Source organism: Agrilus planipennis, unplaced genomic scaffold (genome assembly GCF_000699045.2).
Source record: "Agrilus planipennis isolate EAB-ADULT unplaced genomic scaffold, Apla_2.0 scaffold93, whole genome shotgun sequence".
In the NCBI taxonomy this organism is placed as follows: Eukaryota; Metazoa; Arthropoda; class Insecta; order Coleoptera; family Buprestidae; genus Agrilus; species Agrilus planipennis.
In genome coordinates, this window is record NW_020438867.1 from 43,221 (window position 1) to 60,384 (window position 17,164).

Consider the following 17,164-nt stretch of genomic DNA (forward strand, 5'->3'; position numbering starts at 1 on the left):
AGTCACCTAATTTATAGCAACTCTACAGCCAGTAATTTACTTTAAAATAGAAAAAAATGTATAAATGTATTTTTATAATTTATCTAAGCTTCTTTCGAAAAATTAAAGACCGCCGTACAATACAAACTTTGATTTTTGATATTTACTATACGTATATTACTATTAAATCCAGCAACAAATGGAATATATATTAATGTCAAATTTGATATTCCATTCAACTGATACATATAATAATTGTAAACGTGTTAATTAGGCAATTGTGTTGTTAAGTAATGTTCAATATGGAAAGCGTTAGAGTGGAATATGATGCCCTTGGTGAAATAGAAGTTCCAAATGGCAAATTGTATGGAGCTCAAACAGCACGTTGTCTGAAGAATTTTCCTATAGGGGACGAATTTGAAAGAATGCCCTTTAGTGTTATTGTAGCTATGGGTGTATTGAAAAAGGCTGCAGCAGAGGTGAACGTAGATTTTGGTCTGGATCTGAAAATCGCATCTGCCATTTCAAAAGCTGCTGACGATGTTATTTCTGGAAACCTTTATTGTGAACATTTCCCTCTTGGAATTTGGCAAACTGGCTCCGGCACTCAAACGAATATGAACGTAAACGAAGTGATAGGTAATCGTGCAATTGAAATATTGGGTGGAAAGTTAGGCTCGAAGAACCCTGTTCACCCCAATGATCATGTTAATAAAGGTCAAAGCAGTAATGATACATTTCCAACCGCTATGCACATTGCAGTTGCTCACGAGTTGAATCATAGTCTTCTACCGAACTTAAAAAAATTAAAAAACAGCTTACAGGAGAAAAGCCAAAAGTTTATGTCTGTTATAAAGGTTGGACGTACTCATACTCAGGATGCTGTTCCTTTGACCTTGGGACAAGAGCTGAGTGGATACGTTAAGCAATTGGAGTATGGAATAAATCGAATACAAAATACTTTGCCTCGTTTATACGAGCTCGCAATTGGTGGAACCGCTGTTGGAACCGGCCTTAACACGTATGTATCTTTTGATGAAAAATGCACAAAAAAAATTGCTGAATTAACAGGACTTCCTTTTGTAATCGCCCCTAATAAATTTGAAGCGCTAGCTGCAAGTGACACTATGATCGAAGTCTCTGGAGCTTTAAATGTCATTGCAGCTTCTTTAATGAAAATAGCCAATGACATTAGATTTTTAGCTTCTGGTCCCCGATGTGGAATAGGAGAGCTAATACTTCCAGAAAACGAGCCAGGAAGTTCTATAATGCCCGGCAAAGTTAATCCGACCCAATGTGAAGCGCTCACAATGATCGCAGCTCAAGTAATGGGTAACAACGTTGCTGTTACAATAGGCGGATCGAATGGTCATTTTGAATTAAACGTTTTTAGACCCTTGATGGTTTCAAATGTTTTACGGTCTATTAAACTGCTCTCTGATGGTTGCTATTGTTTTGCTCTGAATTGCGTAAATGGAATGGAAACTGATAAAGAACGTGTGGCGTTTCTGCTTAGTCAAAGTTTAATGTTGGTTACTGCTTTAAGTCCTCATATCGGTTATGACAAAGCAGCTCAAATTGCTCTAAGGGCTCACCGTGAGAAAACAACTTTAAAGGAATCCGCAAAAGCTTCCGGAATTGCCGAGTCGGATTTTAATAACTGGGTTAAAGCCGAAGATATGTTGGGGCCAACTGTATATAAAAAGAAATCGACCTGTTAGTTGTTAGTTTAAAGTAATTAAGAATGTATAAGCAGTTTTATTATAATGACTTGTAAAGTATTAAAAAAGTTTTAAAAACCTCGGAGGATGTTACTTATCTACTGCAGGTAAATGATAATTTAGCCACTATTAATTATGACAGGTGTCAGTTTAAAAATACAAATCATTGCGATCTAACCTATTTCATGCTCCAAGCATTTGGGAAGAATCATTCTATAAGCAAGATTTGTATTTGTTGCCTAAAAGAAAATGGCTAGGGGCAGTAGTGCTGGTTTTGATCGTCATATTACAATTTTTTCACCAGAAGGTCGACTGTACCAAGTGGAATATGCTTTTAAAGCCATTAATCAAGCTGGTTTAACTTCTGTTGCCGTCAAAGGGATTGATACAGCGGTTTGTGTAACTCAAAGAAAGATACCTGATAAGCTGATAGATGGTAATACTATTACTCATTTGTTCCAAATTACCGAATCTGCAGGATGTGTAATGACGGGGATGATAGCAGACAGCAAGTCCCAAGTACAAAGGGCCCGTTATGAAGCTGCCCAATATAAGTACAAATTTGGATATGAAATGCCAGTAGACACATTATGCAGAAGAATAGCTGATATTTCTCAAGTATACACTCAGAATGCTGAAATGCGTCCATTGGGATGCTCTATGATTTTAATTGGATATGATTCTGAGAAAGGCCCTTGTGTGTATAAAACTGACCCAGCTGGATACTATTGTGGCTATAGAGGTGTCAGTGTAGGAGCAAAGCAAACTGAGGCCAATAGTTATTTGGAAAAAAAATTAAAAAAAAAGCAGGAACTTAAACAGGATGATGCCATTCAACTAGCAATAAGCTGTCTATCAACAGTTTTGTCTGTTGATTTCAAACCTAGTGAGCTTGAAGTGGGGGTAGTTACTAAGGATCAACCCAAATTCAGGAAATTGACAGAAACTGAAATTGATAAGCATCTTACAGCAATTGCAGAAAAAGATTAAAATTTTCTTAACATATATTTTGTCTAATTTAATTGGATTATCATGTATTGTGTTTGGGATCCATTTATTTGCATCATATAAAATATAATAAATACAAGTATTTTAAAAAATCTCATTTTGTATTATACAGTAAAACAAAATGTGAAACTCTTATTTAAAAAAAGAGTAGCTGTTCTGTAACTGTGTTTTTTATATGAAATAAAGATTGTCTAATACTTTATTAACAATAATTTATTTATTTATTTAATAGAATGTCAAGTTTCAAGTTAATGTTAGGTGTACTAAAACACCCTGTATAACAAACATTGTTAATTTAAATGTGTACATAACCACAACTCTAGGAAACTAAAAATGTTAATGTTATTAGTGTAATACTTCATTATTTTTTCAGTTACTACCAAATGAAATGGATATCCAGAAAAGCTTATTACACAATCCACAATTTCAGTTTGGAGCAATTACATTTTTTGCTAAGCAACACAAAGGAGATACCTGTGGGAGTAACGGATTACCTCTAACTCCAAATTCAATAACAGTCTATGGCAGAGCTCAACTGCTAAAAACTATAGAAAATCCATACCTTTGCCAGTACATTGACATTATAAGAGGCAAACATGGTATAATGTAACAGTATTTAAAGTGATCCCTCTTATTAAATGATTGTTTTTTGTTAGAGAGAACAGTTGTAGTGTCTCAGTACTGTGGAAAACCATTAACTGCATGTTTAAATACTGATAATTTAAATGTGGATAATATAAAAAAGATTGCCTACCAAATTTTGAAAGGACTTGAGGAATTACAAAAGAGAAACATCGTTAATCGAAATTTAAGCACAGAAAATGTCCTGTTAATGGAAGACAATAATATTAAAGTTTTTAACTATGGACTTTATTACATGANAATACAAAAATTATTCCAAATAGTTAGTGTGATCAATAAATACTATAAAAAAATATTATTTCCTTTTCCGTTCAATTAATTTAAGTTATATCTAGTTCATTTATCGAAGTTATAAAATTAAAATTGCTGCCTTAGAATAACTAACTTTACCTAACAGAGAGCGATAATTGTTTTCGAAGCAGTAACTGTAATGATTTGACTATTGGATGGTAGGTGTCGCGAGAGTGCAGAAATTTAGTCTTTATTGTTTTGATCTGAGAGGAAAGAGGAGGCACAAAACTGGATTTGTAAGCGTTCACCATGCGCGTTCTCAGGTGCGCCGTAGTAGTTGCGTTGTCTAGATTCTTTGTACCATTCCTAGCATACCAATAACATAAACTGTTCGTGTTAACGGTCTAAATTTCGCTTTAATTATCGTCAAAGTGTGTGGTAAGGTGTAGATCTGCAACAGTGGTAAGTACTTGATGATTTTATATCAGTTTTCATACAGTTTATACGTTGTTTTGGGCATAAAGTCCGTTATAACTTGGGCAATGTGTCCATAATTCCTATAATACTTTACATACTTGTCATGCTTGCTGTTACGAAGTTCCGACGAGTGGCGACGGCGCGAATCGGTGCACGTTAAATTTTCAAACAAAAACAATAACATAAGAGATTGGTTTCCACGATATTTTTTTGGCTCGAGTTTTTCAAGGTATCGATCAAGCTCTATGAAGTGATTCGTAATTAACCGGACATCGAAATGGACTGCAGTAAAGCGGAAAGTTCGTACCTGATTCGACGGCACGGTGTCTTTAGTGTGTGCGTGTATCTGCTGCAGTACAGTTTGTTATTCGTATTTTGTTTTGGGTGCAAATTATTCGCTAAAAAAAGCTTGTGGTTTGTGTTGTTATTGTTCGTTACCGTCGGATTAATTTCAACTACATAATACAAATATTGGCTATTGTTGAAAAACGACCGATACAATCAAACATGACATGTATGTTATAGGTATGTTTTATAATGGTAATTGTTAATTTGTAATTTTTACTTTACACACAAAAATATCTATAAATCTGCTACTTCTAAATTTTAAATTTATTCCAACATCTGATACCCTAATTAATGTACCTGGAATAACATAACGATTTCCACGAGAATTATCGATACAGTTTTTGCTAATGTGGGATTAATTTGGTTACGCATTGTTTAGAAAAGGTTATCTGCTCATTTAAATAGAAATTTACTTAAGATTTATTTATGATATTTATTTAAAATAATGATCCCAATTATTTGTCGGTATCAATGGGTTATAAAACAAGTACCTACTAAAAGGCTTTCGTTTTTTAATAAGTTGCTACCTACATGGGTATTACCTACTTTTCTAGTTTGAATTTGTGAGTTAGGTATATAAGGTGGAGAATAATGTTGTCAGATTTGTTTATAAATTGTATTAGCTTTTAGTTTTACATTTTATCTACTGTATTCAGACAGGGCCGGATTAACTTAGTTTGGGGCCCTTTCGCCTCTCCCACAAGAAATAGATCACACAAAAAAAAAAATATATTTACAGATCTTTAAAAAAGCAAGCCCTTCACATTTGTTCCGATCCGACCCTGTCTTTAGATCCGTAACAGTAATTGTATCTCAAGGTGGATATATCGGTTTACAATTTAATCTTTGACCCTTATCTACTGATAACAGGAATAAAAACAGGCGTTCTGGGTCTGTGGGTAACAAATATTTAAGAAGGAGTTAGGGTTTTAATACCCAAACCAAAGGTATGGCGTTCACTAATATGTACAATTGCAATTTTCGATTTTGAAAAGAAGTACATAATCATTGGCTATGAAAAAACGACACTAGTGTAAATAAGGAATATTTAAAAGTGTCTTCATTATTACAAACGATAAAATAATGTCAGGGTTTGAGTATAGTACATGGACAATAGAATAAATAGAAGCACATTTTCATATGAGACTATGAGACATTTATAATAAGTGTAGATCATTTATGTGTTGGTTACCTTACGACATGAATATCCGGTCATTTTCCTTAATTGGGCAATTAGGAAAGAGAAATTTTGACCAGCAGGTATACTAATAATATACCTGTATAATATGTGGTTTATTTAAAATTGTGTACTTTCTGTAAGAACTTTGGTTAATTACCTTTTGTTTATCAAGCACAATACCTAATATTGGTGGTTGTAAAAGGTTTATTATTGCAGATGCTATAGACTACAGAGACGATCCCTATTTCCCTGTGTACATACATTAGTGCTTATTACTGTAATAACTGTAATTAGGTACGACTGTTTTGTCCTTTATTTGCTAATAGTAGACCTATAGCCAAATCGGTCTACGTACATTTTGTATTGCAGTTTAATAGATTGATTGTAACCTGTTGATTATTAAAATATCTGTATCAACATGCGATAATGTCACATTAGAAGTAGGCAAAAAAACGTTGTGGTGCTAAGGCGAATCCCTTTTTTTTGGTTTATTTATTCCTTTAGTACAATCTCCGTTTTCTGTATTGTACATATAGGTAGTTTAGAATGTCATGAACCTTAAAATGTGCGAGAGGTGGACCTTATTGTATATTGTACATTACGAAAACATTGACTCTGCTGTTAGTCATGCTCCCCGCTGTATAACCAGGGATCGAGTGTAAATAATGTTGGTAAATGTATTTCTAAATTTGCTCTACCTTTGTATACTTAATATGTTTTTGGTTTTAGTTATTTTTCATTCCTTTATTGAGGATTATTTCGTTTACGTTTTGAGAATACTATTTGTTTACACGCAATAATTTATCGAAATTGTAGGATAAGGCAAAGTACCCTAGATAGTGTGCCAGTTAGTATCGAAATGTTTTGCTTGAAATTAGAAGATTAGTTTTTTATAACAGTGTGTAGTATCTACAGAAAATTCAAACTTCAATTCCTCGCCTTACCGCCATAAGGGGAGTGAAGACGGCAAGATGCCTCACCACCCTGCCTTACTCTCTTCTCGTGATTCTTCGATATCTTCTCCCAATTTTTCTAATTGATTTTCCGTGATTATTATTGATTCCGTAATTTAAAACAATTTTAGATAGGTGTGATTTGTTAAGTTTCATTAAGCATTCAACAGGTCGTGTTATCACTTACGTAATTTGACGCTAACGGAAAATATGAGGAAAATAACATCGCTCATGGAAGAAATTTTTATGGCATTTTTGTCAATTTATCTTTAATATATTGTTCAAATAATTGCTATAATCCGTAACTTTTGAATGCGTAACTTGATGCGTGTTTCGTAATTTTTTATTGACTTACATACACTTATGCAATTGTCCTTGTAAAAACTGAATTACGATAACTTTATTATCTCATACTCAACAGAAATAGCAACAATGTACTCAACTATACCCAACATCAGCTGCCTTCCACAATCCGTCGCTGTTGTGTTCGTACCGCATAAATTCCAGTGGTGTGTGACGCTGCCCCGACCGCTGAGGTGTGATAAAACCGATATTGTTTGACCTTTTTCGGTTTATATTTCATTTAAGTTAGGAATTTCAATTTTTCTGACATTATGTCCGAACCTCAGTGTAAAAGAAGCAAGATGCCGAACTCCCTGGAACAGCTGAAGGAGCTTACGACTGTGGTCGCTGACACAGGCGATTTCGAAGGTACTGAGCTCTTATTTTAAATTTATTTGTCGTTATATTAAATAATCGTATCTAAGTATTTAATTTACTTGAATGGAATCGAATTTTTCATTTAATAATAATGCTTTTTGTAAAGTTGGAATTTAGAAAGTTGATTAAAAAGCCGATCTTTTCCATTCCTCAAGGTGACTCTAACTCTGTTTATCACGTACATTCGTGCATGTATATAAGTACAAGTTTATTACATGTGCGTGTATGTACAATCGTTAGCGCTTGGGGCGCTTGGTAACTCATTTATTAATTGATTAAAATAACTGTCAATTTTTAAGGGTTTTTAATGAATTATTCAATAAATAATAATGTCATGGAAACCTTAAGTTGTACTTATGTCGTTGTACTGTAACTTTTCATTTCATTAGTAAACGGAAAATTTGCATATACATATATAGGGTGAATGGTGAAATTTCTATATTGGGTGTTTATCTACAAAAGAAAAATTGATTATTGTTTAGATATGATGTTCTTCTTACTTTTTAGACAAAAAAAAAACGGTGACTTCTAATTGACTATATAAAGTTAAAAGTAATTTTTGTTCAAGTCGCGACTACTTTTTGCTTGTTCTAACACAATCGTTTTGTCCTAAAAGTATTCATAGGAGGCATTTCTTGATGGTTGCTATTGTTTTGCTCTGAATTGCGTAAATGGAATGGAAACTGATAAAGAACGTGTGGCGTTTCTGCTTAGTCAAAGTTTAATGTTGGTTACTGCTTTAAGTCCTCATATCGGTTATGACAAAGCAGCTCAAATTGCTCTAAGGGCTCACCGTGAGAAAACAACTTTAAAGGAATCCGCAAAAGCTTCCGGAATTGCCGAGTCGGATNTTAAATTACAGCTATGAAACAGTACAAACCAACTGATGCCACGACGAATCCTTCCTTAATTTTACAAGCGGCCACTTTACCTCAGTATAAACAACTGGTAGAAAAAGCTGTGAAGTATGGATATAAAACCGGAAGTAACGCGGAAGACAGACTGGAAGCTGCAATGGATAAGCTGTTTGTTTTATTTGGGGTTGAAATTTTGAAGATTATCCCGGGACGTGTTTCTACTGAAGTCGACGCGAGGTAATAAAAAAATGATAACGTAATTCATACTTCAATAAATGAAATTGTTATTCAAAAGGTTGTCTTTTGACAAAGAAGCCAGCATTACAAAGGCGAAAAGAATTATTGAGCTTTATGAAGAAGAGGGCATTAAAAAAGACCGGATTTTAATTAAACTTGCTTCAACGTGGGAAGGCATTCAAGCCGCTAAGTGCGTTTTTATTTTTTTCTTAAGGTTTTTTTTTCACATTTATTTTCTGTTGTAGAGAATTGGAGCAAAAACATGGAATTCATTGTAATTTGACGTTACTTTTTTCATTTGCACAGGCTGTTGCATGTGCAGAAGCTGGTGTTACCCTTATTTCTCCGTTTGTGGGACGAATTTTGGACTGGCATGTTGCAAATACAGACAAAAAATCTTTTTCAGGGGAAGAAGATCCTGGTGTAATATCAGTAAAAAAAATTTACAACTATTATAAGAAATTTGGATATAAAACAATCGTAATGGGCGCATCATTTCGTAACGTAGGTAAGTAATGTATTCATTTTATGGTTAATATGTTGTACTTTTTTACGATAAATATTTAAAATTTCAGAGGAAATAAAGGCTCTTGCTGGTTGTGATTATCTTACAATAAGCCCGAAGTTACTGGGAGAGCTCGAAGGTAGCAATGACGTTCTTAAAAAGCAGCTTAGTGAAGAAAATGCGAAAAGGGCGCAAATTGAAAAAATTACTTTAAATGAAGCTGCTTTCAGATGGATGCACAATGAAGACGTTATGGCTACTGATAAGTTAGCCGATGGTATCAGAAAATTTGCCGCTGATGCAATAAAATTAGAAAACTCTATCAAGGAACTTTTAAAACAAGCTTCTAAAAAGTAATATCGTCTGATTTTTGCGATATTTTTTGGTATCATTTATTTGGGGTGATTGATTGTGTGAGAAAAATAAAGTGCATTTGTTAAGTTATTTTTATTTTCTAAAATGAATTGGATATTACTAGAGGGCTCGATGATTTTATTCAAAACGTTTTTATATTTTTAGTCATGGGGACAGTGTTATGACAAACTTTTTCTGCATTTTTAAGTTTCCTACGATGCGCGCGCTTCAGTGACGCATACGTGGGCAGTGTGACAATCATCCTGCACTCTTTGTAATGAACGTAGAATTTCGAGACCTTTCATTTTCATTTGATAAATGTATCTGTGACACTACTTCCGAATTTCTATTATATACATATTCAAATTGCTGCTATATTGAAACTAATAATTCTTTACATATAGTTAAAGAGTATTTTGATCAACTTTAAACAATATGTTTTTATTTTTCACTTTAAATTCTAGAAAGATTTCGAACTTTGAAATTAATTATTTGCGGTATTATAGAAAAATGCATATACTTTTAATACGAAATAGAATGTGATTTAGAATAATTATATGAGAATGCGTTTCTAGTTATTTGAGAAAACCATGTATTAAAATGCAATTTCTTATCACATGTATATTGACATTAATGTGGTATAATTTAAATAAATATGGGTCGTATATTGAATCGTGCATATATCGTTATTTTCTTTAACAAAACCACTGCAGTAGTTACTGAAAAAGCCTTATAAATTAAACAAATGTGAAAAGACTTAATTAGTATACTGAACTGTTAATAAGTCTAGTGGGACGCACCTTATCTGCATAGCAAATATTGGTGTTATCCTGTATCTGTGGTTATTTTCACAATTCCAGTCTATTATCTATGATTCCAGTTTGGTAAAATTAATTAATTGTTATTATCCAAACAAATAGGTTATATTTTACAAATTTTGTGTTCCTTTAACTTTATAATTAGTGTATTTTGTACTAAACGTTGTTTTGGTTGATAAGCAGGCAGTAATTATCATGTTTTTTGTGAAGTAACAAGCCATTTTAAAATGTACATAAAGCGTATGTTTCTCAAAAATATTGCATAAAAATAAGCTTTGATGTAATTTCTTTTTAAAAGTTATTATGCATTTTTTGAAAGTAAAGAACGTCTTATGGGTTTCTTTGTATTCGTGGATGTAGAGAAGTAACTAGTATTTTTAACAAATTTGTATTTGTCTTAATTCAATTAACTTTATGTTAGTGCAGAAAAAAATTAAGATGAACCTGAGCCATAAAGAATCAAATTTAGAACGTGTAGAAGACAACCAAGTAAAACTGAAAACAACGATTGAAAAGAAAGATCAAGCAAGAAAACATGCAGAAGACTCGGCACTTGAAATATCAGACAACATTATCATTCATTATATGCTAAATTTCAAAGATCTATGTCTGGTGACCCTAGCATGTCCATTAATTACTATTTTGACTTGTTTAATTACTGGTTTTATTTTTCAATGGGATGATATACATGAAACTCATTGTCGGGTAAAAATGTTGTGTAGAAAATAGTTGGAATATTGTTACTAAGTTTTTTATTTCAGGTTTACAATATTATACCTTCTATAAGTGCAATAACAGGCATCAGTCCCCAAAAATATTTGTGGAGAGTTAGTATAGCAGTTCATCTTGGACCAAGACTGCTGGTAGCAGCTGTAACCAGATCATACAATGACAATTTGATTGCAAAAGCAAGTGCAAGGGTAAGCACATTGATTGTTTTTTAATATAGTCTTTATTTTAAATTGAATCGGTAATGTTTTGACTAAAGGCTGTAAATTAAATTAAGTAAATGAATAAAATTTGTAAACTTTTTACAAAGTTTTACTTAAACAACAGTTGTTTTGCCACATTAGTTTTATCAAGTTACTTGAGTATTACACTGCAATTTTATAATTATACTTGTAAGTAATGTGTAATTGATTATTTTTAATTTAATTTTAATAAATAAATTGTAGAATCAAGAAGAAGCAAAAAAATGGATTGATTTTACGTTTTGGCTGCAGCTCCTTGAAATAGCATGTTTAACTGGAGTGACTTACATTTCAAATAGGGAAAACTATCGTGAGTTTTGTAATTAATTATAGAATTATATTATTACAGTTGGCAGTGGCTTGTGTGAACTAAAGAGACAACATGTTCACATTAGCGAATCTTATATTTTTATAAATAGTTGTTATAATTAACAAAAGAAACATACATGCAATTATAATGCAGTAGCAACAAAATAGTATATTTTGCCGAAGAAATGAAAAATCTTTGTTATCTTCTCAGGATTTTTATCTCATTGTTAGCCCTCTTATAACTATCCATTGGGTTATTGTAATGAAAGTATACTCAACAACTCAATGACATGTACCTATCAAAAGTGAATACGCCAATAAAGCAACATCTCTCTGGTTAATATGACTGGGGAAGTACCAAATATATGTGGTATTTACAGCAGTAGCACAAGAGCAATGGTGAAATATCTATTTTTAAGGTCAATTTATATTCATTTATAGAAGCGAAAGTTTTATTTGTTCACGGTATAAGGATTTCCGTTATGCGATGTTCATACTGTTGAGGGCCTACTGTACTATTTATCGTTCAATTTATGAAGTGTATAATGTAATTCTGATTTATTTTATTGTAGCTGCTCATGAGAAACTCTTTATAACGTTTATGGTAAGCAGTATTTTACACATGTGGTCGTCCATAAAGTCTACCATGAAGATTGCCCATATTGTTGGGAATCATGAAGTGATTATTGAAAAAGTGAGGATTAAAAAGAAGCTGTTGAGTGTATCGATTGCAAGTATTATTGGAATAATCGGTTTCTTCCTGCAACATAGATTTCTTTGTCACAACTTGGGTAAGTATAAAATTTTAACAAAAAGAATGAATGGGTTCAACATTTTGAAAGGTAGAATATTTTGGTTAAACATTTCTTCCAGCTTTCAGTTGGTTCGCATTATGCGAATATATTTTTGCCACAACAAATATCATCTTCCATTTTATTACAATGATGGACTTCCCCAATGAGTTTTTAGTGATAGGAAAGGGCTTCTCAAAGTCTTCCTTGCACAATCCTAAGGTAGCCTAATAGTCAAAATTTTAACAACAATTCGAGCTAGTCATTTTATTTTAATTTATGAACGTTATGAATACTCTAAAAGATTGAATTTAGACTGCACTTTCGTAGATATCCAATACACCTTTTTGCCAACTTTTAAAATAATATATACATGCATATATTGATTGTATTGTGTATTTTACAAATTTGTTTTTTGTGAACTGTAATCTACCTAATTAACTGTTACTATTAAACCATTTAAAATGAAAAGAAACCGCGTTTATTGAATATTTTTTAGTTTGCAATCCATTTTTAGTTTTTCACCATAATTTCAAATAATCTGAATACAAAAATTATTCCAAATAGTTAATGTGATCAATAAATACTATAAAAAAATATTATTTCCTTTTCCGTTCAATTAATTTAAGTTATATCTAGTTCATTTATCGAAGTTATAAAATTAAAATTGCTGCCTTAGAATAACTAACTTTACCTAACAGAGAGCGATAATTGTTTTCGAAGCAGTAACTGTAATGATTTGACTATTGGATGGTAGGTGTCGCGAGAGTGCAGAAATTTAGTCTTTATTGTTTTGATCTGAGAGGAAAGAGGAGGCACAAAACTGGATTTGTAAGCGTTCACCATGCGCGTTCTCAGGTGCGCCGTAGTAGTTGCGTTGTCTAGATTCTTTGTACCATTCCTAGCATACCAATAACATAAACTGTTCGTGTTAACGGTCTAAATTTCGCTTTAATTATCGTCAAAGTGTGTGGTAAGGTGTAGATCTGCAACAGTGGTAAGTACTTGATGATTTTATATCAGTTTTCATACAGTTTATACGTTGTTTTGGGCATAAAGTCCGTTATAACTTGGGCAATGTGTCCATAATTCCTATAATACTTTACATACTTGTCATGCTTGCTGTTACGAAGTTCCGACGAGTGGCGACGGCGCGAATCGGTGCACGTTAAATTTTCAAACAAAAACAATAACATAAGAGATTGGTTTCCACGATATTTTTTTGGCTCGAGTTTTTCAAGGTATCGATCAAGCTCTATGAAGTGATTCGTAATTAACCGGACATCGAAATGGACTGCAGTAAAGCGGAAAGTTCGTACCTGATTCGACGGCACGGTGTCTTTAGTGTGTGCGTGTATCTGCTGCAGTACAGTTTGTTATTCGTATTTTGTTTTGGGTGCAAATTATTCGCTAAAAAAAGCTTGTGGTTTGTGTTGTTATTGTTCGTTACCGTCGGATTAATTTCAACTACATAATAGAAATATTGGCTATTGTTGAAAAACGACCGATACAATCAAACATGACATGTATGTTATAGGTATGTTTTATAATGGTAATTGTTAATTTGTAATTTTTACTTTACACACAAAAATATCTATAAAACTGCTACTTCTAAATTTTAAATTTATTCCAACATCTGATACCCTAATTAATGTACCTGGAATAACATAACGATTTCCACGAGAATTATCGATACAGTTTTTGCTAATGTGGGATTAATTTGGTTACGCATTGTTTAGAAAAGGTTATCTGCTCATTTAAATAGAAATTTACTTAAGATTTATTTATGATATTTATTTAAAATAATGATCCCAATTATTTGTCGGTATCAATGGGTTATAAAACAAGTACCTACTAAAAGGCTTTCGTTTTTTAATAAGTTGCTACCTACATGGGTATTACCTACTTTTCTAGTTTGAATTTGTGAGTTAGGTATATAAGGTGGAGAATAATGTCAGATTTGTTTATAAATTGTATTAGCTTTTAGTTTTACATTTTATCTACTGTATTCAGAAAGGGCCGGATTAACTTAGTTTGGGGCCCTTTCGCCTCTCCCACAAGAAATAGATCACACAAAAAAAAAAATATATTTACAGATCTTTAAAAAAGCAGGCCCTTCACATTTGTTCCGATCCGACCCTGTCTTTAGATCCGTAACAGTAATTGTATCTCAAGGTGGACATATCGGTTTACAATTTAATCTTTGACCCTTATCTACTGATAACAGGAATAAAAACAGGCGTTCTGGGTCTGTGGGTAACAAATATTTAAGAAGGAGTTAGGGTTTTAATACCCAAACCAAAGGTATGGCGTTCACTAATATGTACAATTGCAATTTTCGATTTTGAAAAGAAGTACATAATCATTGGCTATGAAAAAACGACACTAGTGTAAATAAGGAATATTTAAAAGTGTCTTCATTATTACAAACGATAAAATAATGTCAGGGTTTGAGTATAGTACATGGACAATAGAATAAATAGAAGCACATTTTCATATGAGACTATGAGACATTTATAATAAGTGTAGATCATTTATGTGTTGGTTACCTTACGACATGAATATCCGGTCATTTTCCTTAATTGGGCAATTAGGAAAGAGAAATTTTGACCAGCAGGTATACTAATAATATACCTGTATAATATGTGGTTTATTTAAAATTGTGTACTTTCTGTAAGAACTTTGGTTAATTACCTTTTGTTTATCAAGCACAATACCTAATATTGGTGGTTGTAAAAGGTTTATTATTGCAGATGCTATAGACTACAGAGACGATCCCTATTTCCCTGTGTACATACATTAGTGCTTATTACTGTAATAACTGTAATTAGGTACGACTGTTTTGTCCTTTATTTGCTAATAGTAGACCTATAGCCAAATCGGTCTACGTACATTTTGTATTGCAGTTTAATAGATTGATTGTAACCTGTTGATTATTAAAATATCTGTATCAACATGCGATAATGTCACATTAGAAGTAGGCAAAAAAACGTTGTGGTGCTAAGGCGAATCCCTTTTTTTTGGTTTATTTATTCCTTTAGTACAATCTCCGTTTTCTGTATTGTACATATAGGTAGTTTAGAATGTCATGAACCTTAAAATGTGCGAGAGGTGGACCTTATTGTATATTGTACATTACGAAAACATTGACTCTGCTGTTAGTCATGCTCCCCGCTGTATAACCAGGGATCGAGTGTAAATAATGTTGGTAAATGTATTTCTAAATTTGCTCTACCTTTGTATACTTAATATGTTTTTGGTTTTAGTTATTTTTCATTCCTTTATTGAGGATTATTTCGTTTACGTTTTGAGAATACTATTTGTTTACACGCAATAATTTATCGAAATTGTAGGATAAGGCAAAGTACCCTAGATAGTGTGCCAGTTAGTATCGAAATGTTTTGCTTGAAATTAGAAGATTAGTTTTTTATAACAGTGTGTAGTATCTACAGAAAATTCAAACTTCAATTCCTCGCCTTACCGCCATAAGGGGAGTGAAGACGGCAAGATGCCTCACCACCCTGCCTTACTCTCTTCTCGTGATTCTTCGATATCTTCTCCCAATTTTTCTAATTGATTTTCCGTGATTATTATTGATTCCGTAATTTAAACGTTTGTTAGAAAAGTGTGCAGAAAATCCAAAAACATTGAAAAAGTCCATCGTGACACTGTTCAAATGCAGAAAAGAGAGGGAGGTATCTAGTAAAATTAATGAAGGAAAATCGCGTACAGAGATAAGCATCGGAAACCTCCGTGGATTGATATTAATTTAATACTGTTTCTGAGTAGCCAGTAGACTAAAACATTCTTTATATGTATAATTTCTAATGCTCTTTTTGATGTGAAAATTTTAAAAAAGTCGTTGGTCAATTGACGTGTTCCTTATCCCATAAAAACGAATTCAATCTACGAATAGACGTCCCATTAAGACGTAACAAATCGTTGAATAAGAAGAGATTGCAAACGCGGTCCCCGTTTGTTTCTACATCCGTCCCGTCCGTTCGTCCGTCCGCCTGCCTTGATTGCACTCGTCCCGTAAATCGTCGAGTCGAGTCGTCCAGTTAATTGTAACTATCGAAAAGCGCGACGTTACGCGATAGGCGACAACAATATTTCACTAGCGAAGAAGAGAAGAGCGCGAGCAAGCTTTACCGAGTCCAAAGCAGGCAGCTATTCCTGCGTAAAATTCGTGCGCTTTGACAATTCGTCGTAGGTATTTTACTGAGAAGAATGTCTTCAGCATTGCATAGCGTACGATCCTGAACGCCTAAGATTCCTTTCCCCGTCCGTTTTAATCTTCTTCTACTTCTTCTTCATCGTCTATTTGGCTTCTCGTCGGTTTCTTTTTGTTTTTTTTTTTGTTGTTTTTCTTTTACATCGGCTTCTCTTTGCTTTCGGTTGTGTTGTCGGTATGCTCTTCTTTTCTTCGTCTTGTTGTAGCCGGCGCGACGTCGAAGCCGGATGATGGTGAGCGCACTCAAAATAATAAAACACAATTCTCGTGGACTTTAGCTCAATAAATCTTACCTAAATATAGTTCTCGTCGCGTGAAAAATGACGAAAAATAACAGTCTTTCTCCTCCAGCTTCTACGACAATCACCACCACCCCACTCTTCCTTTTCGTTCGCGAGATCGAGTTATATAAATTGCTTAAGGATATATGCACGTATTTAAACTTCATTATTTGCTGTATCAAATCCTTAAATAGTGTCGTAGATATGTTTAATTTTGATGATGGCTTGCTCCCTTAAGGACTCTTGTGTTTTTCTTTCAAAGATTCGATTGAGGAGATGTAGTTCTTTAATTTATTAACAATTGTCACATGGTCCTTCGAGCCGGATTAATAATGAAATTTATTTACAACATATTAAATTATTCTTTTATTTTACCCTCAAGTACAATTGAGTTGCATTGTTCTTGTGAATAATCTCGCTCACGAAATCCGGGTCTAGAAATGCTTAAGGATAGTGCATTTGGACTTTATTTTCGCTCTTTACACTTTTAAATCTTTCAGTAACACCCAAATACTATCTTTTAATTTATAGGCGATTTGCGTTCATTC

At 33.1% G+C, this 17,164-nt stretch overlaps 5 protein-coding genes across 7 annotated transcripts in view; all 5 read left to right on the forward strand.

Moving 5' to 3' along the window:
* Positions 1-7,046, forward strand: part of LOC108739684 (TBC domain-containing protein kinase-like protein) — a 26,096-nt gene extending 19,050 nt beyond the window's left edge. Inside the window, exon 14 of the mRNA XM_025976111.1 lies at positions 6,961-7,046. Within this exon, the coding sequence (XP_025831896.1) occupies positions 6,961-6,966 (6 nt within the window). The 3' untranslated portion in view covers positions 6,967-7,046. The remainder of the gene's footprint in view (positions 1-6,960) is intronic.
* LOC112904913 (fumarate hydratase, mitochondrial-like) lies at positions 197-1,723 on the forward strand. 2 transcript variants are annotated; one of them, XM_025976151.1, is made up of 2 exons: positions 197-1,000; positions 1,175-1,723. In XM_025976151.1, exons 1-2 carry the CDS (start codon positions 273-275, stop codon positions 1,698-1,700), a joined length of 1,254 nt encoding a protein of 417 aa, XP_025831936.1. In that variant the 5' UTR covers positions 197-272; the 3' UTR covers positions 1,701-1,723. The 2 variants fall into 2 exon arrangements, with proteins under 2 accessions (XP_025831936.1, XP_025831933.1); XM_025976148.1 differs by having other exon boundaries at positions 197-1,723.
* On the forward strand, positions 1,849-2,910 carry LOC112904917 (proteasome subunit alpha type-6-like). The gene has a single exon (XM_025976170.1). The coding sequence runs from the start codon at positions 1,950-1,952 to the stop codon at positions 2,688-2,690; it is 741 nt and encodes a 246-aa protein (XP_025831955.1). The 5' UTR covers positions 1,849-1,949; the 3' UTR covers positions 2,691-2,910.
* Positions 7,033-9,302, forward strand: LOC108739702 (transaldolase). The gene is made up of 5 exons (XM_018473719.2): positions 7,033-7,250; positions 8,122-8,353; positions 8,412-8,543; positions 8,599-8,861; positions 8,929-9,302. The coding sequence occupies exons 1-5, from the start codon at positions 7,154-7,156 to the stop codon at positions 9,213-9,215; spliced, it is 1,011 nt and encodes a 336-aa protein (XP_018329221.1). The 5' UTR covers positions 7,033-7,153; the 3' UTR covers positions 9,216-9,302.
* A 785-nt stretch (positions 9,303-10,087) lies between these two features.
* LOC108739691 (post-GPI attachment to proteins factor 2-like) lies at positions 10,088-12,563 on the forward strand. 2 transcript variants are annotated; one of them, XM_018473705.2, is made up of 6 exons: positions 10,088-10,394; positions 10,457-10,735; positions 10,792-10,950; positions 11,206-11,311; positions 11,883-12,101; positions 12,184-12,563. In XM_018473705.2, exons 2-6 carry the CDS (start codon positions 10,469-10,471, stop codon positions 12,330-12,332), a joined length of 900 nt encoding a protein of 299 aa, XP_018329207.1. In that variant the 5' UTR covers positions 10,088-10,394; positions 10,457-10,468; the 3' UTR covers positions 12,333-12,563. The 2 variants fall into 2 exon arrangements, with proteins under 2 accessions (XP_018329207.1, XP_018329206.1); XM_018473704.2 differs by having other exon boundaries at positions 10,452-10,735; positions 12,184-12,562.
* Positions 12,564-17,164: the final 4,601 nt, after the last annotated feature.

Bases quoted from the DNA above. Each gene is read 5' to 3' on its own strand.
- LOC108739691 (XM_018473704.2), top strand. The intron at 10,951-11,205 runs GTAAGCACATTG...AATAAATTGTAG, and splicing joins TTGCAAAAGCAAGTGCAAGG to AATCAAGAAGAAGCAAAAAA. The intron at 12,102-12,183 runs GTAAGTATAAAA...CATTTCTTCCAG, and splicing joins ATTTCTTTGTCACAACTTGG to CTTTCAGTTGGTTCGCATTA.
- LOC112904913 (XM_025976148.1), top strand. From the start codon at position 273: ATGTTCAATATGGAAAGCGTTAGAGTGGAATATGATGCCCTTGGTGAA.
- LOC112904917 (XM_025976170.1), top strand. From the start codon at position 1,950: ATGGCTAGGGGCAGTAGTGCTGGTTTTGATCGTCATATTACAATTTTT.
- LOC108739702 (XM_018473719.2), top strand. From the start codon at position 7,154: ATGTCCGAACCTCAGTGTAAAAGAAGCAAGATGCCGAACTCCCTGGAA. The intron at 8,354-8,411 runs GTAATAAAAAAA...GTTATTCAAAAG, and splicing joins TCTACTGAAGTCGACGCGAG to GTTGTCTTTTGACAAAGAAG. The intron at 8,544-8,598 runs GTGCGTTTTTAT...TTTCTGTTGTAG, and splicing joins GAAGGCATTCAAGCCGCTAA to AGAATTGGAGCAAAAACATG.